Below are 24,357 nucleotides of genomic sequence, written 5' to 3' on the forward strand. Positions count from 1 at the left end.
CCTTGTATTCTGTCTGTTTGCCTTAAATGTTACTGCATTGCCTCCCACAATTTAAAATTTGCTGTAATTTTAAGGCTGTTTCCTCTATCGCCAAAAAGGAACTCTAAATGCCTCTAAATTGGATCTGACAAAGATCAGGTATTTTCATCCTTATGCATGTGAAAGTGATCTCAAGACTGATTTCTTTTTCACTCATCTGGATAATGCTTTCTATACAAACTGCTTCAGTTTTTGGGAAGCAGAGAGTCCACAGTCAAGATCAGACTTCTCTGGAGTAGTGGCACCCAGTAGGGCATGAGCTACATGGCAGGGGTGGGAGCTGAGAAAGGGGATGTGCATGTGTGTGTTTGAGGGGTGTTTTGAACTGTGGAGATGAGAGATAATGAAACATTATGTTGGTTTCTTGGAGCTACCCTGCTGCTCTTTCTTCTTTCTTCATACATTTTCTCAAAAGCCAGGATAAGAGAGTTCTGTGCTGCACTGACTGTGCTATGCTGAAGTTTCCACTAGATGAGGTAGCAAAATAACCCTGGAAATTTTTATGGTAGCACTGGAGAAAAGCTCACTGTGCAAATTAGATGCTTACATTTCCTCTCCCTTGTTATAAGCAAGGAAAGTGGCTTGGGAACTGAGCTGCACTTAAGAGTTTGAGACGTCTGCAACATTGAAAACTCCAGTGAACAAACTTGACCAGGATATAGAGATCTTTTATCTAAAATGCAAATTTTTTATCTCCATGCAAATTTTTGAAAGTTAATAAAAAAAGAATCTAAGGGATGGCTATGAAGCCCTTCTTAGTGAATCCAAGTTGCATGCTTTTGCTTAAGATTTCTTCAAGAAAATCGTTGTCTGTAGAGTTGATCTGGCATCTGTAGAAGGTCTGCTCTAATGGCAGCAGAAAAAAAAGTCTATCTAAATTTGAAATAGTGTTTACAGATTTACAGAAATGTAAAAGCCTAATAAAAAAAGCTTCACTTGTTACAAGACCTAAATGTGCTGAAATTTTTGCTAGTACTCAAAGTGCTGAAACACAAATGTGAATGTGAATAGATAGAAATTTAGAGAGAGGTGCTTTGTTGAACGTTAGAAAAAACATTTTTTTTCTTGTTTCCATATATTCCTCCAAACATTCTGAGCCACATTAGGTCATTCTCCGAGTTCCTTTCTGTGACAGATCTCTGTGCTGATGTGGAGGTATCAATTGAGACCAGTACGTGGTTTAACTAGAGATGCAAGTGCTGGTGCAAATACGCCATCTCCAAATACCAGTGAGACTACATGGTGGGGAGGGGGGGATGGGAAAAGGATGGTGGTTGTTACAGTTCATCTTTTTTAAAAGTGGAAGTGGCAAAGTTTTTGGGTTTAGGTCTGCTTGAAATATGCCCTGGACTGTCCTGCAGATTGCTTTCTCCAACCACTCAAAATTTTGGGGGAAGGGAATCTTCCAGAGGATTGTATGTGTGCTGTGGAATAAACAGTTGTCGTGTGAAACTGATGTGAGCCTTAGTTTTACTCTGCCTCCACTAAAATACACTTTTACGGTAGTTTGTGCAGGATCAGCACAGAGGAGTACAAAGAGGGAGCTTTTCAGTACAAAGGCTGCCTGTTTGGCCTGCCCAAACCACCGTGAATGTGTTTAAAGGGGACTTTTATTACCATGGAAACTCTCAGACAGGAAGGAATTTGTCCTGCCATATCTAGAAAATAGTCTGTAATGGTCAGCTCTTGGAACAAAAGTGTTTCGAATAGTGGGATATATTTAAAAATTCTTGTGGTGAATATGTTTTAAAACCCCCCGAATATGTTAAATCCAATCTTATGCTAATGGACTTGTAGTATGGGGATTTAGGAAAGACTGCAGACAAGTACAATGTGAGCAAGAGAAGTGTAATGAAAAATCTAAGAAAGTTTTACCTCTCTGTCCAGAAGGCTTCTTAGGTGTTGAATGGATGTCAATGAAATACTCTTCCTTTAAGTAGTGTGTTTATCCATCACAGCCATTCATTGAAGGACTGTGTGTGCTTGGCTTGAACTGCTGGAGACTGTCCTCTGAGCACCCATGGATTAATTGCTTTTGGAATGTCTTTACTAAAACCTGTAATTTGAGTCTCTTGACAAATATCCTTAGTATTCACAAATGGCCTTTATTTTTGTAAATCATGACGAGATATAACTTTTTTTTGTCTAAAAGAAATTCTAATGCCAGATTCCAGAATATTTGCACATCCTTCACTGGAGTTGTACATTGGTATGAAATGGCTCTTAAGTCAGCAGTCTTCCAGTCAGCAGGAGTAGCTAGAGGTAACTGCAAGGTTTTCCATTCTTTGTGTAGTCTTTGGTGTTGATTTGTTTGTTTCATCAATGGGATGAAAAATATTTTTTCACATATTTGACCAAATCAGAATTCCTTTATTTTTTCTGCAAGTCATATCAGCAGACTCTTTTCTCCTATCTTTCTGTACAGCAAATGTCTGGCTTGTTTTACTGCTGTGCTTTTCAGTTTAAGTTGTTGAACCACCTGGCTGTGGCCTGAAGGCAGTTTGAATTCATGGTATAGTAATAAGCTGATCCAATGGGTTGTGATGCTTGAAATCAGCCGTACCACTCTTGCTTCTTCCCTTGTGCTGTCATTGCTGTTCAGCTACCCCCGTGGTAATGATCTTCTGATGGCAGCTAATGGTTAGATCAGCTTACCTCTGGTGCCAGACTGCACCTGAACAGTTTCTTGTCTGGGGTAATAGTAGAAAAAAAGCATCATGCTTGTGGTTAGGAAGAGGAATAACTAAGGAGGAAAAATCGTCATGAAAACTTTCCACTGCCCTGTCAATTTTGCAGTTGCTTACAGCTGCTGGAAATCAATGTTCAAAGTCTAATTCTACGTGGCAGGCCAGGTAACAAACAGTTTTATATGTGTGTATATATATAATGGAGTATTTCTGTGTGCCTTTTACAAGCATTGACTGACCTTGTTTGTGTTATCTGGGTTAACGCTCTAATCTCCTGCTCTAATATGAGGACTTCCGTCTTACAAGTTGATCAGTTTAGTTTCTTGTCTTTTGACTTGGGGAACCAAAAGGATTGCAGAAGGTAGTTCCAACCAAAATGAAAGGAAACAAAGAAAGAAGAAAAAATCCCCCCTCACTCATCCTATTTATAATAAACTATCCCTGCTTAATGGCTGGGTTTCCCTCACAAGGCTTGGTCCCTTTCCCTCCCTCATCTGAGAACTGGGGGTAGGCTGCTTTCCAAACTGTGTCAGGGGATGGGCATCTTAATCATGGACAGTCATTTGTCTTTCCAAAAGTATAGAAACCCCTGTTAGATGTATTTCCCTAATAGTTAACCAAGTTGAGAAAGAAAGGAAATACTGGTGACATCATGTATGACTTAATATGGTTATTAACTGCGCAGGTGTTGTAAAGCTGTGAATCTAAACTGTAATAGAATAATTGTACCATATGGCAGGAGCTTTATCTTCAATTCTTATTCTTCCACATTTACCATGTTTTTTCCTCTCTAAAAATATCTCTCTATGCCATTTTGGTAATACCTCTTACTTAAACCTTGACAGGTTTGGATATCACTGTTTCCCTACTTGTTTCTCCAGTATTCATTTGTAGTTTTGTTTCCTTCCTTACTGCTCCAGTTCTTGGCTTTCTCCAGCTGGCAGTTCTTCATCTGCTGTGCTTTCCATGAAGAAGGCAAATGCTCAGCTTGCTCTTTTCCACTATCTCCTGTGTCCTTGAGGGGTTCACATCCAGTGCTTGCAGCCCTGTGTTGCATGGCTCAGTATTGTTCTCCCGATGGGAAGTCTGGGAAGCACTAAATCATCCGGCCACATACTGCTTCCTTCAACTTTCTCCCCAGCAGATCTGTGGGCTGAGTTTGCAGTAGGGCGTGATGGCTGCATGCAGCTTTAAAGCTCGGGAGTGGGGATGGGCTTTCTGCCCCCACCCCCTCACCCACACAGACATTTCCCTGCTCTCCAGCTGCTCTGGTTTCCATCTGTTACAGGGCCTTCTGGTGCGACTGTTTCCTCATCTGCTGAGCCGAGTGCAGTGTTGAAGGACCAGACACTGCGCTGACCTGGGGAATTAAGGGGTTGTGGTTTTGGAGAAAATGGCTTGCATGCTTATTTTCCTTTTTTCTCAGAAACCTGGCATGCAACACATGCACATCTAATATTTTGAAAAACCTTGTTAGGTGCATTTTCATTTCTTTGTCGTAAATGTGTTTGCTCATCTTAGTTGCGTATGTGATGCTGTAGACCGACATGGCAGCTGCCCCCTGCCCTGGGAGGGTCTCTGTGCTCCTGTCTGCTGGGCTCACAAAATGTTCAGCAATGGTAAATGTTAACTTGCAGCACGCAGACAAGAGAAATAGCAGAACCTGTATTTGTGAAGACAAAAATATGCAACTAGTGAGAAGTACCAGGGAGCCAAGGGAGGTGTTAAGAAACCTTGGAGTGGCCATCACCTTCTTGGCCCAGGAGCTGGGGAACTTTACCCTGTGAGGTGTTTTGCTTTTGGCAGGCAGATGCCTGCTGCCCATCCTCAGACTGCTATTTTAGGCTGCTCTTGTCTTAAGCACTTCCATTTTGCAGTTGCTTAGATTATGCCTTTCACAGATCGCTGGGCTGTTGCTCTCTTGTGAGTGACACCGGTGAGTTACCAACATCAGCAGAGAGAGTGGCGGATGCAAGCCTGCAACAGAGTATTTCTGTAAAGCAAAATAGATGGATAACAAAATGTCCATGTCATAAGTGAAGAACTGTAGCCACTTCTGACTTGCTACTAGGCAGAAACCCTACAAAACTTCATTAATTATCCCTGCCAAAGTATATCAAACTGTCAGAGAGCAATCCTTTGCTAGTCAACTTCTCCTGGTGGGTGAGCGTAACTTCCTTTTTTCTGACTACTGCATCATCTTCTTTTTGGAAGTAGCAGTTCTTGGCTTTTAAAATTTGTTTAGACATCATCAAATTTATTTGGATTTCAAAATTATATGTGTAAATGAGAAGTGTACCTAGCACCCACTTTAGTAATTGAACAAAGCTTTTATTTCCAGAACCTGACTACTACTCAGTGTGTGGGAAAAGTGTGCTCTGACAACTTAGGTTGTTTTTTGAGGACTTCTGTGATCTCACTGAAGGGTTTTAATATTAATTCATTGCTAGTGTTATGGTTATGTTTTGATGATAGTCACTTAGGAGATGGGTGTTAGGCAACCAGTTGGAAATTACTGTAAAGTGATTTTTTTAAAGTGGTTCAGACATTCAACTTGAAATCCCAGAGCACATTAAAAGTGCTAATTTTCATTCTCCTGAAAGCCAGGTTTCTATGTATTTCTCAAATTAGCCCCCCCTCTGCCCCCACATCCTGGCTAATACAGTATATGTAACTTAACCACTGATTTCTAACTAGGGATCATACATTTATTAGCTCCATGTTGGCAGAAACTGATATTGAAGAAATAAAATATTACAGAGTTGCTGATAGGAGCAAATGTTTGCATTTTGGGATGATAGATGTATTGCATTAACAGAAGTGTAATATACTTCTGAATGGTTTTCTGTGCAAGTGCAGCTGCCACACATTGGCAGAGTGAGAACAGAAGCTCCCTGAGAAGCTCTGTGCTCATGAGATGTGTTGCTGTCTTGAAAAACATGAAGCAGATGAAACACTGACCAAGAAGGGGAGGACTTGGTGAGAAGAAGTGTTTGCATTGATTTGCACGACATTTGCACAACTCAGCCTCTCAGCTGTGCTCACTCATGAGCAGTTACCATGTTCATAGTTTGGAAGTTCAGCTGAACAGTAAGAGTGTGTATGGAGAAGTCAGGGAAAAGGCTCTGCAATGTTTTGGAAAGAATCTTCCCCACCCTGTGTTCTGCACTTGGAGCATTACTAGGAAAGACACAAGATCAGGGTCAAGGGGAATCCAGCTTGTGATTTCTGAAGTTTGGGAACAACAAACAGTGGAGTGAATGTCTACAGATGGTTTAAGGAGTTTGGTTATTTGGTATGCTAGTCTGTCTGGCTATAAGGCTCTCAGATTAAGTAGCTACAGTATGGTGCAGCAGAAATAGGAAATTAATTAAATGGATGCTTTAATAGTTATCTGGGTTTTAATTCATTCAAAACTGCAGATGCCTAGGTCAGAAAAGTAGGGGAAACTGGCTGGTTGGTCTCTGGCTCCTGTGAAATGTGAAGTTTGTGATAGATGCTGAAATCTTCAATCTAGTTCTCAAAACTGTAAAAAGATTTCAATGTGTTCTATAGCACTGTTTAATTTGTATCAGTTACCTTAAAAGGCACCATGTCTCTGGTGAAGTAAGATGGACGCTGCTTTTGCAACAAAGTATAAATGATTGGACAATATTGCCATCACAGGTTTGAAATATAGGTGCTCCACAGACTTCTATCTTGTAGATGTTCCTTGCATCGCTGCTTTGTTGATGTATACTTTCTCCTTGCTTCTCAAATGAAACTCTGGTTTAAACTTGTTTTAGTTGGCTCCAACTCTGCAGAAAAAGGCTTTTCTGGTACTCCTCTGGACCTAACTGTCAATCTACACCAGCTTTAATGCTGGTACCTTATTCAGTGTTTTAGAAGGTATGAGAGAGAGAGCTCAGTTTTGTCCTTGTTGTGAAGAAGACATAGGGCATAAGTGTGAGACATGAAAAATTAACTGTTGATCCTCAGGTGAAGTAGCATGTCATGGCCATGGCAACAATCTCAAATTCTCAGATTATCAACAAGGGCTATTTGTGGACCAGGCTGATACTGTGGAGCTGACTCCTCTGGTTTAAACGAACTAAATTGAATTACATGTTTATTGCAGACAGAAAAAGTGATTTCGCCTGTTTCTTTGTAGAGCATCTTGATGTTGTGAAAAATGTAATAATCCTTCCTGTATGTGATGCTGTTTACAATCTTGAGATCCCTAAAGAATAGGGGAATTTTTCCTTTTAAGCACACAGATGTTGAAGTGGTTTTATTTGGGTTTTCTTGATGATTTTTCTTTTTACCTAATGCTTCAATTACTGATTACTGAAAAGGTTATAAATACACAGTAATTCTTGTTTTGTAGCATCTTCCATTCATTCTAAAGAATCCATTTTATATGGAGGCATCAGGAGGAGTTACTAGAATACATACACCATTTAGCATTTAGTGTTACTAACACCTAACCAGTGCACTTTTAAATGCAGGTGCCTAAAAATGTAGGTATTAAATAATCAGAAAAAGGTCTGATGCCATTTCTGGTTTTGCATATAAGTATAGATACTCTCTTTTTTGATAAGAGACTGTCAATATTGTCAAGTCTAAAGCTTACAATTTGTTCAATAAAACCTTCACTTAGCCTGCTCCTAGAAAGTTAATTTATAAGCAGTCACAAATCGAACACAAGTGCAGCCTTCCCCAGAGAAAAGAAAAAGAGACACACACAAAAAGAAGTCTTAATTTTAAATAAATACTTCTAGTTTTTGGTAGCAACAGGTTTTGAATATGATCACAGTGCAGCCTGTTGTGTAACTGTGATGCTGTGAGAGGCTGGGTTGACTAGTGAGGAGTGCACATGAAAGGGAAGGTGGCAGCTGGCTTACCTGGATGCTCAGAAGGAGGATGGAACTTCCTGACAACCCCAATGAGCAAATCTTGTTGACAGCTGTTGCTATTGCTACTGCCTTGTAGACATCTCAGTGAAGCTGGTTCTAGTACCTTTTGCTTGACTCTTCTCTTTTGGTTTTTGAGCTACACAGAATGTGTTGAGTGCTGTGGCAATACGATAGGTGCAGTTGGTGTTGGTGTCCATTGCTCTGGGAAGTAAGACCTGGCTTTCAGGGAAATGCAGACAGAAGAGCCTCATTTACAGTTCATATAAAGACCAAGTGGTAGAAGATCAGTCTATTAGGTCTTAATTTATTTGTGAGTGTTAAGCACTGAAGTTTCTCAAATAGCATTTTCTTCCTAAACAATTCGTTCCTGTCCAAGCTTGGCACACTGGTATACAGTGTCCAGAGGAGCCTGATTCTGATGTCTGGCTGTTATTGAGGTGTGCTGGTTCATTGCTTGCTTTGCTGTGAAGCTGCAGTCTCACTTGAGGACATAACATGGGCTTCTCTGAGGTGATCTCTCTTGCTTCTATTTCAAGTCTAAACTTCAGAATAACTCTTATCTGAAAACACAGGTACATAGATTTCAGGTGCTGAGCAGGATAGGAAAGGAAGAATCGTGCTTTCATGTGTTGCAGATTTTTGGATGATGCTTTGTAACCAGATACAGTAATTTAAAAGGTACTGTAAAATGTTGGTTAGGAAAGCTCATCGTGACAGCAGGCAGTTCATCCTCCCTTTCAAGTAGCTTTATGTACTTTTACTTTCATAACTAGTTTTATATAGTAAATGTAATTGGAGGGACAAGGAGCTAGATTTTATTGCTTTGCAAGCATAATTAATTAAAGTTACCTGAGTCTCAGCTGTAGATCCAAATAATATTTGCTAATACAGCATAAGTATTTAATCTGCCACTAATTCCTGTGACTTCTAAATCAATTGATCTCTAGCAGAGCCTCATCCATGCTTTTTCCTCAGCTGTGCACTTGATTATTGGGTTCAAGTGATCTAAGTCTGTACTACAGTAATGCCATTTATAATGCTTAAGTAAAACGTAGTATAATCTTTCAGTCTTTTGGTGGCTATCTTATTCTGGATGAGGCTTTTTTTTTTTTTTTTGTAGAGCTAAAGTAACTTTGGAAATGTTTAGCAGTGAAAATACAGAGTTCTTTGTACCTGTTCTAACTGTCCTCACTACATAGTTGATAAGCAAAGGAATATACTTTTAGGTGTTGGAGTTTATTCACCTTTAACTAGCAGGTTTTTGACTCTTAATAGGAAAAAGATTTTCCCAGTAGTGTTTCTACGTTGCACTGTTTCATGGATAATTCACTAGTCATTGTAGGTCTTGTTCTCAGAACTGGATTCTGAATAGTAGGTGAAATAACACTGAACTTGGCTGTTTACAAAAATCTGTATTGTAGTAGTCTTCATATAATACTTGTTTAAGAGTCCTCAATTCTCTTTTGCTGGGATCCTTGCTACTTAACTGGGTTTGCTTGGGTTTTTTTAATGAGCCATTTTCTTGGTCATACTTTCACTTTTCCAGGTATTTAGAAACATGAAAGAAATTGCTAGTTAAGCAAAGTTTGCAATCAAACTCTTCCAAAATTTTTAAACTAAGCCTTCATATTTACTATGCTTGTAAAATAATACTCTAATCTTTTAGGCAGCCTGCCCACTCCTTTAATTTTCTTGCTTTTCCTACTTCAAAAACCACAACAACGAAAAAAACCCCCACAAAATAACAAAAAACATACAAACCCTCCCCAACCCTCTACCCTGAATTTTTACCTCAGTTTTTTATGAGTAGAAATAAATTTTTTGGTTTGTTGAAGGGACGGCAATGTGGAAGGTTTTGGTTTGGGTTTGTTTGGGTTTTGGGGGCTTTAGTTTTTTTTTAAGTTTATTTTAACTGAAAAGGGCAGGGAACGTTCTAATTCTCTGCAGATGCTGCAGTAAAATTGATAAGCTTAACAGGTAATTTAAATAGGCTGTGAATCATTAGGAACAGTGAAGATAGTGCTTTCTATTCAAAAATTAGGTTTAGCCCTGCTTTTTGAGAGAAGGTTTCCAAGTTCAGTTCTAGATGAGTAAATATTCCCTTTCACATCTAATCTGTGAATGCAGCGCTGCTCTCGTATGTTCATAATTTATCTCTGCAGAGCTTGTGGGGAGTTGAAGATAACTCAAGAACTTCCCTGTTGGGTATAAAAAAAATGTGGTAGATGAATGTCAGCTGCTCCTGTTGGTTGCAGTAGTTTGAATGACTCTGGCTCTGGGTTCTGGGTCAGCAGTTTGCACATCAAAAGACAGTTACTTCCAAGTTCTTAAAAATCTTGATGAAATTTCATACTTCTAGAATTTTACATGACAAATTTTCCCCTGGAAGGCTCTTTTTTTCATTTGAACTTAACTATGCTGGAGTAATTTTAGAACTGCAAATTGATTAAGGAAAATGCTTGAAAACATCCCAGTTGGTTTTCTTCTGTGTGAAGAAAAAACTGATGTCTCGTATAAGTTTTGCACAAGAAATTTTGGTTGTCTTCCTTTTGAACCTGCTTTTATAGAGGAGAAACACTGAGCTCAGTCCTGCTTAGACAGAAGGGCCACACTGCACATGAGGACTGACAAGGGTTGCACTCATCTGACAGTCCCCAGTCCAATTTTTAACTTTCTGGCACTATTGTTTATGCTGTCTGGGCACCCCTTTTCCCTGTCCAAGTGAACTTGAGCTTACTCTTAAGTATCGTAGTCTTATGCACTAGAAGCTGTTGAGAGCTCCTCCCTTGGCATTGTCCACTGGGGAGAACAGCTTGGTATAGCTGTTCATATTGTGGTTTAAGTACTGATGATCACTGTGAGCCAGGTGTTATATTAAAAAAAAAACCAACAAAAAACCACAAAAAAAATTCTCAGACTTCATTTGTATATGCAAGAGCCTGCTTCCATTGCACTGACCAAGAATAAACCTCTTTTTTTTGACATATCCTTCTCCAAAAAAAACAATAGAATGTTCAAGGTGCATATGTTGATTTTGTTAAAACAAACAAGCCTCTCAAATTTAAGTAGTAGTCCAATTAAAAGTAGTTGTAAAAGTTCATTGGGGTATCTATCCTGTATTTCAGCTGTCCCCTTTATTCTGTGGGACATTACTGGACCCACCTATGAAGGTTTCTGAAATCTATTTACTCCATGTACTGGTACTGTCTGTCTTCACACCCTCCCTCCCCAAACCTTTTTCTTTGTGGCCGATTTTAAGTTAGTGAAATAATTTAACATTTCTTTTAAATAGTCTATAGCATATGATAAAATACACAATTAGTTTCATGCTACAGATCTTTTTTGTAACTTAAGTTAAAATCTGTAAAAAAAAAAAATTAAATTTGTAAAATCCAGTGTTTAGGTCTTGGGATGGTCTCCGAGGTCCCTTCCAATCCAAGCTATTCACTGTGTGATTTCATTTAAAATACATTAGGAAATGCTGATGTTATCTTTTTCTAAAAGAAACAATTTGTAATATTTTCCTGGTGTAGTCCGTAATAATTTTTTTCTTTGCTGAAAGGGTCAAGACGGTATGCTTAAGTGTATGAGGCAGAAAGGATCATCAATACTGGAAGCAGAGTGAGAGCTTAAGTTCAGATGTAGGATGATTCATCTTGCCACATGTTAAGAGTGTAAGGGGGGAGCTACCATTTTGTTCCTGAGTCCTGAATGGGTTCTCCTTAGTCCTGTGAAAACTGGCCTTTCACTCTGGGTGCACAGGGTGTATTTATCTTCACAGCAATGAGTGTGGATATGTGGTTCCCGTACGAGCGCAGACTGCGATCTACCACTATTTATGAAGAACACATGTACAGGAAAATGACTCTTAAGTACAAGTCATAAATTGAAATGATTATAGAATATACGTGGACAAATATACCATGTGTGGTATCGGTAGACTGTAATTTCATCAAGTGGTTTTTCAGACTTCATAAACTATGAATGAAACATGATTGTATTGGCCTTGTAACAGGTAAAGTAAAATATAGAGTCTGGCTACTTTAAAGCGCTCATAATTCTAAGGCTGGAAATAGCCTTTTGGGATACGCTTAAGTCTTAAAACCTGACTGTGATTAAAAAAATACATTTCGGTGAAAATCACATGTTCAGAAACTCTGGGAAACATTTGAGTCTCCACCTCATGAATTTTTACAGTTCCCAACTTTCTGGGTGTAAACACCATGAGCTGCTTTCGGCGAAAGTAGCGGGGAAAGGCCCTGTGCAACTCAGAGCTTCGTCACCCCTCCAGTTATTCCGTTGTTTTCCGCGGTTTTTTTTCCGGTTTTGGTGGCTCGGGCTTTGTTTACTCCGGGGGCCGTGCCCGGCCCGGCCCGGCCTGGCCGGGCGCTGTGGTGCGGCGGCCATGCCGCCCTGCCCTGCCCTGCGCAAACCCTCCCGCTCGCCGCGGCGACCTCTGCCCTTTTGTATCCTGTGACACTCAGCCTGTCTTTGTGCTCAAGTTTATCCGTGATGGATACGTTTCCCTCCCAATCGCATATGCCGGGAGCCCGGCGGAGCGAGCAGATAAATTATTTTCAGCTGCAGGCCTGGGCTGGGGGAGGAGGGCAGGAGGGTGGCGGGGCCCCTCCGCGCCCTGGCCCAGCAGGACGGGGAGCAGCCTCCCACTCCCCCGGGAATATGCAAGGGGATGACTCTCGGGCCTCTCAGATCCTTTTTAAATGCAAAAGAATGTAGGAAATTGCCAGATCAGTTGGTTAATCAGTGACAACTGCAGTAGGTGCACAAAAAGCCTGGAGCCATCGCTTGCACGGGGTGTTTTTTCAGCGCCCCAGCGGGGTCGCCGCTGGCCCCACCTCTTGAACACCCGGGCCGGTTTAGTGTCAGCTTGAGAAGGGAATGTAATTGCGGGGAGATTTCTGGGTGACTGATGGCGACAATATAGGTCTTCGTGACACCACCGCCCCGCTGGCCCTGCTAGCGCTTTGTGTTCGCCTGGCCATCGCACAGCCGCGGAGCGCTGAGCGCTCAGCTCAGTGTCCCCAGCCCGCCGAAACAAGGCAGCCGTGCAGCCCATACAATTTTCCGTTTTTTTGTTTAATGTCGGCTATACTGCTGCCTTGTCATGGTTAAACCTCATTAAGGGCTCACGATAAGCATGTTACCGCTCCCCTTTATGGAGTTATTTGTGAGGTTAGCACCTCTGTCAAATGTTTTAAAGAGTATTCCTGAAATATTTTTGTGACAGCAATTGTTTCTCTTACTTATCTGGGACTATTTTTGGATGAACCATCTCACATCTGTGTTTTAAAGTTACCTTGGGAGAGAGGGTGGTCATGCAATGAAAAAGGCCTCTTAAAATTCCAGATTATGTAACACTAGAAGTGAAGTATTTCTAGATTAGGCTTGTTCCCTCTTCTCTCACCTCATGTTTGTAATGTACTCAAATGTAAAAAAATGCTTTTCTTTTTTTCTTTTTTCTTTTTGTTTTTAAATTTTTAATTTTTTTTTTATTCCTCTGGTTACCTCATTGAAGGTCTCCAAGTACGTCCTCTAAATGGCTCTAAGCTTTCCTCTTTTTCTTTTTATCAGGAAAGAAAAGACATGCTTCTTCTGTGATATTATAGGTGCTGGCTTGAAATTAGCAGTGCTGCCGTGTTAGGGTGAAGAGTTTGCAGCCCAACTGGTGTGGCGAATGCCTTCATGTGATGTAACAGCAAGGCTCAGTGGGTTTGCATCAGAGTCCTCCTAAGTGACGCTTTTGTGGTCTCCTATCAGAGCTCCTGTGAACTTGAATGACGTAGGATATTGTTTCCAAATGTGTGGCACAGGCTGAACTCTGGGCTGGTCATTCCTGCATCAGCTGCTTGACAGCAGCAAGCTGCCAAATATTCGAAGGCTGTGGTGCCCTCAGTTGCCTCGGTGAAAGCCTGTTTTTGCCAACGTACATCATACATTAGGGAAATAAAATCCAATCTGACTTTTGTGGAATGATTTTATGAGAAATGTAGGATTTCATGGCAAAAAAAATGTTACTGAATATCATTCATGGCATTTTAGCTGATTGCACATTGGCAAAACCTGTGACCTTTGAGGAAAGGCACCTAAGGTTTTCTCTCCCCCCTCCCTCCCCCTCTTTTCTTTATTTAACAAGAGACATTGACAGCCTTTAATTTGCTACTGCAAATTCTTGTAAGGATGTATTTCTGTGAAGAACTAAGGCAATTCTACTAAGATACAGGTGAAACCAAACTTTTAAGAAATGCTTGAGTAATATTTGCTGATGCTTCCCACTAAGTCAGAATACTCCTGAAGTGCATCAGGTCATTCTTTTCATCTTTGCAAGTCCTGTCTTCCTTTCCTGGGACAAGGGGGAACGAGATTCCTGCCATCCTTTGATGTCTGAACTGTACGAACTTAATTTTTAACACAGCTGTGCTGTGTGAAGTGCATAGTAGGAAAGCATTTTAAGTGAATAATAAAAAAAAAAAAAAAAAAAAGGTCTTCAGGCATTCAGGAAACCAAGTTTCTTTGGATCCTGCGGTCAGAAATGATGTTGCAATCACGTTACAGGTCTGGTCTTATATTTTGGCTAATCTATATGCAGAAGGAACGTACCATGCATGGCGTCTGTGGCAGCAATGAAAAGTAAGCATTAAGCACGTAGGAGACAAGGCATGCTTCCCACAGACGTGGTCAGGCACTTGCATAACTGTCCTGGCATCAGCAGTGCTGTGTGCTCAGTAGGTGAATGAGGTGAAATACATAAGCCTCACCAGCCTTCTTGCTCAATTTGAATGCCTTGTTGTGGCTTTTTCTATATTGTCATGGTGTTACATGTGTTTATGAAGTTTTTGGTGAATGTTTTCCTTCAACTTTGTGAGTAAAATAAGAATGTGACTTTCATTGCTGTCATTTATGTCATGTCCTTCCATGCGGCAAATGCTTAAATTACTACCCCTAACAGCCAGCAGGAGCTTAGCAGTTTTGAAAAGCAGTTTAAATGTGCAATGTTTAAATGCAGATTTAGTAGCCTAATGTTTAATCCTACATTTTGAGGCTCTGGTCTCAAAATGACCTTTGGCATGATGGTGTTTTTAGCACGAGAGGGCTGTTTAGCCTAGTTCTTCAAAAGAGCACGGTATTTGTGGTGTTTATTGCATCGTATGTAAGGGCATACTTCCATTATGTGAGTAGCTGGTTTGTTTGTGTCTGTCAAGTACTTCAGAGTTTTGTCAGAGGTATCAACTAATAGCTGTAAAAATATAACTCTGCATGACACATGTCATTTCAAGCTTGGAGCAGTCAGTATAAGTTGCCTTCTCACCTGTTTATTCAGTTTATTTGCTGCACAGACAAATGCTGCTGAATTTTTTCTGTAGAACGGTCGATAGCTGAATCAAGGAACCTGTTGATTTACAAAATGTTCTTTTGAACAGCTGAATGTGAGGATGGTGTGGGGGGCATGGTCATCTGTGTGCTGCCCTTGCTGCTTCCTGGTCTTGACTGCCTGCATCTGCTGCTTTGGAAGCAAAACTAATGAAGTTCAGGTTTTTAGTGTCTGCAGCCCTAGATAAGTTATGTGTATGCAGCAGCCAGTTTAGTTCAACTTATAAAAGTGGGAAGCTGCTGAAGGCAACTGAGTGCATGAGGCTTTGGAATATTAAGCTGGACAATGGTTAACTACTACTTAAATTTGAGATTTAGCTGTTTAAGACTGGAACGTTGCAAACTGGAGTAAATGTAAGCTTTGTCTGTTGAGACAACAGGGTTGTTAAGCAATTGACTGTGTCCTGGTGGTTGGGATCACACCACTGCTTTGAACAGAAACAGGCTGCCTAGGCAGCCTTAATGAAACATATTCATTGACTCTTTAGGTCAGTCTTCTTGGAGCCATCTTTCATGTTCAGGAACAGAAAAGTGATAGAATTTTATAGCAGAACCTGTGTAGTTTAAGGTGGTAATAAAAAAAAATCACTGTCTTTTCATACATTCATACTTTGTTTCAGCTATCCACCTTTCTAAAGGTTCAGATACTCTTCACTTTGTACCTAACAAACCCTGCTTCTGTGTATGTTGATTTTAAATTGCAGGAATGTAGAGAAGATGTGCCATTGCTTATTTTAAACTGATTAATTAAAAAAAAAAAGACTATAAGCTGAGTTTGTCACCGTTAGTCTTGCTGTTAGTATATCTGCCTTTATGGGGAGGGGAAGTGAACAGTGGTGCTGAATGAGTATTTTAACTAGAATTATTGCTTGATGCAGGTTCTACTTTTATTTATGTGTGGGCTTTCTTTTGTTTTGAAAGAAGCAGACATAGTTGCAACTTAAAATAAGGCTGTGGCTCTTGTGGCTTGCTAAACTACCTAAATGTCTACCCTGTTGGAATAGAAGGTTGAGAGGTTAGTAGGTAATTCCATATTGACTATTTCCTTATCAAAACATCGGTTAATTTATTTTGATCAGGCTGTAGCTGCTACTGTCTTTCATGCTTCAACAGCTGCTGTTAGCCATATATCACATCAGAGGTGTGACTTTTATTGGGGAAAGTAGAATAAGGTTTGGCGAGAGCACAACTGACTGTTAAGGGCTCTGGTCATTAAATTTGAGGCTGGACTTAAATCTGTAGAAATACTCCTAAAATCTGAGAGTTCTTTACCATGGACTTACGCTGTGTTTCAGACATAGTAACTTAAGCATCCAGAGCTCAAACATGAAGTTGATTCATGCCTCAGATAAAAATGCAGATCTAAAAATCATGTAATGGCAAGCAGTGTTTTTGCTCTTAATTTAGATGATGGATTTGTTTGTTTACAAGCTGCATCATAAACATAAAGGTTACTTTTCTTTTGAAAGAGTGTGTGCTCAGGAAGCAGGGTGAGTGCTAGGTTCCCTAGCACATCTCCTGCATTGTGAGGGACAGTACTTAGCCCTAACCTGCAAATTGGAATGGTGTGAGTTGAGCAAAGTGTGTTTAGTAAAGCAAAACCCTTACCCTATTTTAATTTGGTTCTCTGGATATAGTAGCAGATCCAAGTTTCTGTGAGCTGATGTTGACAGTTATCAATGGCTGATGTGCCTGAATTTTATTGGATATTTGTCAGCTGAAAAACAGTAAACAAAACAGGTTCAAACGCCTGCTTGATGCTTGTAACCTTGTTTCTGGAGGTGCTCTCTTGTTATAAAGTTTCATTAGTGCTTCAGGAGAGTAGAGCCTTCTTGTCTTAAAAAATGGTTATTTTAGCAGGCATGATTTATATAATAAAATGAGTGGAAATTCTTACATGTTCATAACTGTGTGGCTGTTTCTAGTGGATGGATGAGACTTACTCGGCTCCAGTTTGATATTGCCCAGATTACATCAGTGCTTGGGAGGTAACAGTATCTGTGTGCTCTGCTTTTTAGCATTTCCAGGCGAAGAGACTGTTCTGTTGGAGACTGTCAGTACACACTGAAGTCTAGCTTTAACAGCTCCTGATGGCAGTGAGCATCAGTATTTGCAGTGCCAGACGTCCTTGAGCCATCAGGGATCTTCACCATGACTGCAGTCTGCTCTGGAGCAGTCTAATAGCAAAAGCTTCTTTTGGTGAAGGGGGCTCCTTCTCACCTTGTTGAAACTTCCTTATGGTGTGCTCTAATAAACTGAATGAGGTGGTAAATATTACAGATGGCTTCTGCCTAATAATTGAAATGAAATAAAACCAAATAGATATTAGAGATATGAAGATGGCTCATAGGAGTTTACCTCCAAGTGATTTAGAAAGTGTTAATATCCCGGCCAAGCACTAAAGAGATTTAAGTGTGTGGTTTTAAAGGTGACATTCAAATGCTATTTTAAGAGGAGTGATAAATGCTTGTGCCTTTCCTCTTGCCCTCTGCTTCATGCTGTAGAAGGTCCTCTTGACAGTGGCTACAAGAAGGGTAATAAATGTGCTGATATTTTTCTCCCTAAAACTTGTTTGGGACAAATCACCTTCAGTCAAACAGTCTGGCCTGGCATTTGTGTCCAAAGTGACTGAAAGCATCTCTCCTCTACAAAAGAATGCAAGATGTGAAAGCATAAACTTATAAATCTTCTTTACTTTGGTTGCTGGTTAAGGGCAGTTGGTATCTGCAAGCAGAGTGGCCACTGAATTACAGCCAAGATACAAAAATAGTTTTACTTGCCAAGTGTATGGGCTCCCTTCGCTATTGTATTAAAGTTTATTTTGCATGTAAGACACAGTGTTCAAAATTTTTATTTTTAAGAAGAAAAAGACAGCATTAGACTACCTTTGCTTATAAAAAATGGATCCAAACAAATCTTTGGAGTTCTTGCAGGAAGAGGATAGGGGACACATTTCGGAATAGAGCAGTCTTCCCTGTGGAAAACCTGAATGAGAACTTTTCTGAATCTGTTGTTACTGTGTTGTTGCTTTTTACTTTTTATTCCCCAAGTCCAAATGTGTACCTTGTTAAGTTAGCTTTTTGTTTAGTCATTTTGCCATTACTAATTCTCTTGAATGAGTATTCAAGTTCTGGAGACAACAGAACTTCCGTGTGGTCTTGCAAAGTGCTGTAGTTGCAGTAGTAGCATGATAACCTGAAGATGAGTAATGAACTTCATTGATACTATTCTGTGTAATCATCATAAAGGAAATTAGGAGAAGGATTGAGCTTCATATGATGAAGCTTGTAAATTTCATTTTCTTACACAAATTGAGCATATAGCTTTGCGGAAAGGGGGAGAACAATTGTGTGTTTCACTGTACAAATTCATTAAATTAGGCTACACTGCATGTTTAAAAATTTTTCTTCAAAAAATCCTGTCCTAAAGGCTAAGTCTTGGAGTTTGGTCTGTATTTAGTGGGTCATCTCTGTATGGATTTGAAAAATCTGTTGTGTGTATAACTAACTTTAGTTCATCATAGGACCTGGTGCTTCTGCTTGCTCATCTGATTACGCAGCTCAGGGGAATAAGGTTAAGGACATGCTGTTGGTAACTAGAGCGTTTTCAGGGCTTTAGTTCAGCAGATGGGCTGCTCAGCTATATTCATACATCTGCCTACCTGCTGTGGCAGCTGCTGCTGCTGCGTGTTGTGTTCTTTTGTTCTGTTCCACCCAAGAAAGGAGCACTAGGAAGTGTAGTGAATGGATTAATTTAAGGTTAAGACTAGTGTTTTGCTTGCTTCCTAACTCTCTATCATAATAAAGCTTTGGATAAAGCTAATGAATCCTTCGTAATGTGAAATAGATTTTTAAGATGTGTTTCAGGGGGCTAAAAGTAGCTAGCATTTAAAAACCAGTCAGGTATGTTTTCTTTATGTTGCCTGATGCTAATAATTTTAATATCTTCTTTTCTTTCTCCCCCTTCCCCTGCTTTTTCTAGGAGCAGTAACCAGACTTTGCCTGACACTGCGTGGTCCAAAAGAATTAAGGAAATATGGAATGACATGAAGGAGATTAGTTGAGGATTAAAGGCTTTGAGGACAAAACACCTCACCGAGGTGAAGCACAGACTAACATTCTGGTTGTAGCTCTAAGGAGCTGTGTGCTGAAAAAAGATGGCAGATCCAGGAATGATGAGTCTGTTTGGAGAAGATGGGAATATTTTCAGTGAAGGGTTGGAAGGTCTTGGAGAATGTGGATATCCTGAAAATACAGTAAATCCTATGGGTCAGCAAATGCCCATGGATCAAGGATTTCCCGCTTTACAGTCATCTCTTCATCATCCTCCTGCAAATCAAAACCAAGCCAAGTTGACCCATTTTGATCACTATAATCAATACGAACAGCAGAAAATGCACCTGATGGATCAGCCGAACAGGATGATAAGCAATGCCCCTGGGAATGGTATAGCGTCTCCTCATTCGCAGTATCACAACCCTCCAGTTCCTCAGGTTCCTCACAGCAGTGGTGCTGGTGGTCAGATGGGAGTCTATCCCGGCATGCAGAACGAAAGACACGGCCAACCCTTCGTAGACAGTGGCTCCATGTGGGGACCACGGGCAGTTCAAGTGCCAGACCAGATAAGAGCGCCATACCAGCAGCAACAGCAGCAGCAGCAGCCGCAACCCACACAGCCGCCACAGGCACCCTCCGGACCCCCTGGGCAGGGCCATCCTCAGCACATGCAGCAGATGGGAAACTACATGGCTCGTGGTGATTTTTCAATGCAGCAGCACGGTCAGCCGCAGCAGCAGAGGATGAACCAGTTTTCTCAAGGCCAAGAAGGCCTCAATCAGGGAAACCCTTTCATTGCCACCTCAGGACCTGGCCACTTGTCTCATGTGCCCCAGCAGAATCCCAGTATGGCACCTTCTTTGCGGCACTCAGTCCAGCAATTTCACCACCATCCCCCTACTGCTCTCCATGGGGAATCAGTAGCCCACAGTCCCAGATTCTCCCCTAATCCTCCCCAGCAGGGTGCTGTTAGGCCGCAAACACTTAATTTTAGTTCTCGGAGCCAGACGGTACCCTCACCTACTATAAACAACTCAGGGCAGTATTCTCGATATCCTTACAGTAACCTTAATCAGGGATTAGTTAATAATACAGGGATGAATCAGAATTTAGGCCTTACAAATAACACTCCAATGAATCAATCTGTACCAAGATACCCAAATGCTGTCGGATTTCCATCAAACAGTGGTCAAGGACTAATGCACCAGCAGCCCATCCACCCTAGTGGCTCACTTAACCAAATGAACACGCAAACTATGCACCCTTCACAGCCTCAGGGAACTTATGCCTCTCCACCTCCCATGTCACCTATGAAAGCAATGAGTAATCCAGCAGGTACACCTCCTCCACAGGTTAGACCCGGTAGTGCTGGAATACCAATGGAAGTTGGCAGTTACCCAAATATACCCCATCCTCAGCCGTCACACCAGCCCCCTGGTGCCATGGGAATTGGACAAAGGAATATGGGCCCCAGAAACATGCAACAGAATCGTCCATTTATGGGTATGTCTTCAACACCACGGGAGATGGGTGGGCACATGAGACCAAATGGTTGTCCAGGTGTTGGCCTTGCAGATCCACAAGCAATACAAGAGCGACTAATATCTGGCCAGCAGCTTCCTAGTCAACAGCAGTCTTTTCAACAGCAAATGCCAACCTGTCCTCCCATGCAGCCTCATCCAGGGATACATCACCAGTCTTCACCACCCCCACATCCTCATCATCAGCCTTGGGCACAGCTTCACCAGTCACCACAAAACACACCACAAAAAGTGCCTGTCCTTCAGGTAAGCTATTTCCAATTAGTAGAAAATGTTTTAAATTACTATAAATGCCTTTCAGGATACGCAAGAACTATGGTTTCAAAACTGTTGCCCCTGTTCAACTCCCTTGTTTGTTACTGCTTACGTGGCTTTTTTGGTGTACAGAGGCTGAAGGTAAAATGGTGTTCAGGTATCTTTCTAACATCCTCATGGTAATTGTTATAGGATAACATTGTGGATAGACCAGAATGTGATACAACAACAGGACAAGCAGAATACGTACTATTTTTTTCATGTTGGTTCCTTTGGGAAGAAGATGGAAAGCATGTGTGAGAATTGTCATTCAATTATTCAATTTTTGTATTTGCCACTTGGAAGAAGTGTGTGTTATAATGTATTTGTTTTGGCCAAACCAAGATCTTTTTTTTAAATCCTAAGGGAATGTTCTGTGGTTTTAAATTAAAGCTTAAATTGTTTCACGTGAAAAAAAAATCTGGCATAAACTTCTTTAGCACCAAGTAATGAAGCTGAGAAGTGATGGGGAAACAGTTTATACAAGGAGAAGACAACAATGTGAATCAGTCTGAAATTAAATCTTCTGAGGGTCAAATGAAATGTTAAATAGAATGCAAGTTTTATTTTACTGAGGCTTTGGTCTGCCAGGTTACGATGGCCATGTATTGCTTCTATGTCATTTTTCATTTAAAAGCTAAAAACGGTAAAACATTTTGATCCTCTGTAGCTTAACAGGTTTGACTACATGCTAGGATGTTAAGCTTCAGCCAAAAAAATGCTTTTTAGAATCTTCACGTTTGCTGTTGTTTGCCTTTGACTCAGTCAGTCAGAATTCAAGAGGTTTTGGTACCAGATGAATTAGGGGTCAAGATACCAAAGATTTCCTAATTTATTTTTTTTTTTCCGATCAGGCAGTAGTTAATGCCAAGTAGCTCTTCCCATAAATATTTGGAGACAATTGTTGGAATGTGGTCGTAACGACACGATGCTACAATACGCTTAATAAATCATAAAACCAGCTGTCCTGGGCAGTGTCCCGGGCCTGTGCGCACAGCAGCTGCTCAGCCGAACCCTCCGCTGCTGCCTGCCGGCTGCTTCGTTCGCTGCTCCGCACAGCGTGAGCCGGCACTGCGAGTCAGATCCGTGCTCTGCCGAGAGGCAGCTGACAAGGAGTGGTAGATGGAGCAGCTCAGCAGCTGGGACAGGCTTCCACATTCCCCGTGGAAGAGAGGAGGTGGGGGGGGACTAAGCTGGGCAAGGGGAAAAGTGCACTGTCTTTCTCTTGAGGGAGGAAGAGGCTGTCTTGAAGAGGCAAAGTTTATCTTCAAGACCGTCTTTCTCTTCCCTGCCTACCTCAAAGTTAGTTTGAAGTTTTAGATGCCTGTGTTGGCCCTTCCTCTCTCTGCATTTCCACACACAGACTTTACTTGGAGAACTTAAATTACAGTTCTTGTATGCACGTGGAGTTGTGTGTTCCTGTCTGAGACAGCAGCTCTTCCCAATGCCTCCTGTTACCAACTGTGTGGGTAAGCAGGATGAAAAGGAGAGAGCTCAAGACTATAGGGAAAAAAATTTTAAAAATGAGTGACTAATTGGGAAGGGGGTAATGACAGCACAGAAAAATCAGTACAGAAAGGGTAAGAATGAGAAAAAGAAGTATAAGACACATTTTTTACTCTAAATATGAGAGCTGAAGCATCTAGTAGAAAAAACTTGAAAGAAAATTATAAAAGTAGTAACGGAAGACTTTTAAGGCAGTAAAGGAACAAAAACCAGTGTCACTAGGATCTTTCATAACCCATGGTGGTGGAGATGTGGGAGGAAATACTTGAGGTGGACTGTACCCTAAAGCAGTGGTATTCTTCACCAGTGTGAATTCCTCATTTTCATCTGCCCATCCAGTAAGCCTATTTTTGGCATTAAAAGGTGGTTTGGGAGAGGAAAGTTTACTTGAAAAATGTACAAGCTTGTTAAATGTTCTTGGGACATTTTTTTCCCTTTAATCGGTGAAGAGGTTAAACATAGACAGTTCAACCCTTAAATAAGCTAAGCAGCCTATTGCAAAGTGCTGAACTGCAAATGCATAGCTTGAAGAAAGGTAAGTGCTGAAACGAAATAATTAGAGGAAAACCACATGATAACTCCAGTTATTTGATTAAAATCAGTAATTCAGGCAGTTGTAGCAAGCCAAGTAACTTCCCTGTTAGCTTATTTCTGTTAAGTTTTTATCTGGTAAAAGTTACTGTTCGTGTACCTTCCCATTAAGTAATTAGTTTGAGCCCTGACTGTAGTAATGAAACTCTTAACAGGCAGGCGTTTCCCCCTTGAAAACTGTTTAGTTGAAATGAGGATTGTTCAAATCAACGAAAACTTAACCCCTCCTCACCCCCTGGGGAAAAAATGCAGATGTGTGAAACCCCTGCTCTTAAGCCCGACTACAGAGTTGGTAGTTCTCCTGTGTCATGGTTTTCCTTTCATGTCAGTAGGTAGAAAACTATTCACCAAAGAGCTGTTATTTAAATGACTGGTTTGTTTTTATTTGTATAAAATGAATCAACAAAATTAATATAGTTAGTGAAAATGGAAATCACTATGTACTTTAAAATCAACTGAAGTCATCTTAGTAATTATTTTTCAGTGATTTGAAGCTAGCCTTATCATGGGAAGGCTGTAATACTTGTGGTTAACCAAATTACTGTTTTGTTGTTAGATATGTTGGAAGGAAAGTGAAGTTCTTTTGCTTTTAAGTTGAAAGAAATTGCTGTGTTGATTCCAAGGCTTGTTATTTATTTTTTTGTGTGAAAAACTGCAAATTATTTTGGCTGTGAGATGGAGCTGGTGATTGACAATTCATCTGGTTTTGATTAATAGCTGAAAACTAGACATGGTTATTAGGACCATGTTAGCAGTGAGTTGCTGGCTTCAGTGGAGTTAGACAGACCCATAAGAACCACTGCAGTGTTGGAATGTTCAGTCAGTGTGCTTGGTTTGTCAGGCACTCCTTTGAAACACTTTTCACTAAAGGTTTTTGGAAGAGCCTTGTGGCCATGGGGTGAGAAAGCTGGTTCTGCTGTTCCAGAGCCATCCACTAAGGGGAAAATCAGGGATTGGGAGTAGCTTGCCTGTTTTCATAGGGGAGGCATCTGTGTTGGGCTTGTGAGCTTGTGTTCTCTAAAATACTCATAAAAGATGTGGAGAAGAGTGAAAAGTCAGATGGCAAAATTTGCTGCTGCTGTTGATGTACCCAAATCAGAGTACCAAATGCAGATGTGGTGAAGAACCTAGTAAGAATGAAATAAAATAAATAGAAATATAATAGAAGAGTCAATTACTTGGCCACTAAGTTGTGAGTCAAGACATGGCTGGGGAGGTTTAGATTGGATATTAGGAAAATTTTTGTCACAGAAGGGGTTATCAAGCACTGAAACAGGCTGCCCAGGGAAGGTATAAAGTTACCATTTGTGAAGGAATTTAAAAGATGTGTAGATGTGGTGCTTACCCATGTGGACATGCT

General features: G+C 40.8%; 1 protein-coding gene across 8 annotated transcripts in view; it reads left to right on the forward strand.

The window, feature by feature from the left end:
- CHD7 (chromodomain helicase DNA binding protein 7) overlaps positions 1-24,357 on the forward strand; it is a 132,954-nt gene that overhangs the window by 22,208 nt on the left and 86,389 nt on the right. For all 8 annotated transcript variants that reach the window (XM_059861041.1, XM_059861067.1, XM_059861082.1 and 5 more), the window contains one exon: positions 18,992-20,852. In XM_059861041.1, the coding sequence (XP_059717024.1) occupies positions 19,167-20,852 (1,686 nt within the window). In that variant the 5' untranslated portion in view covers positions 18,992-19,166. The remainder of the gene's footprint in view (positions 1-18,991; positions 20,853-24,357) is intronic.

The sequence above is a fragment of the Haemorhous mexicanus genome, chromosome 1, assembly GCF_027477595.1.
Source record: "Haemorhous mexicanus isolate bHaeMex1 chromosome 1, bHaeMex1.pri, whole genome shotgun sequence".
Taxonomy (NCBI): Eukaryota; Metazoa; Chordata; class Aves; order Passeriformes; family Fringillidae; genus Haemorhous; species Haemorhous mexicanus.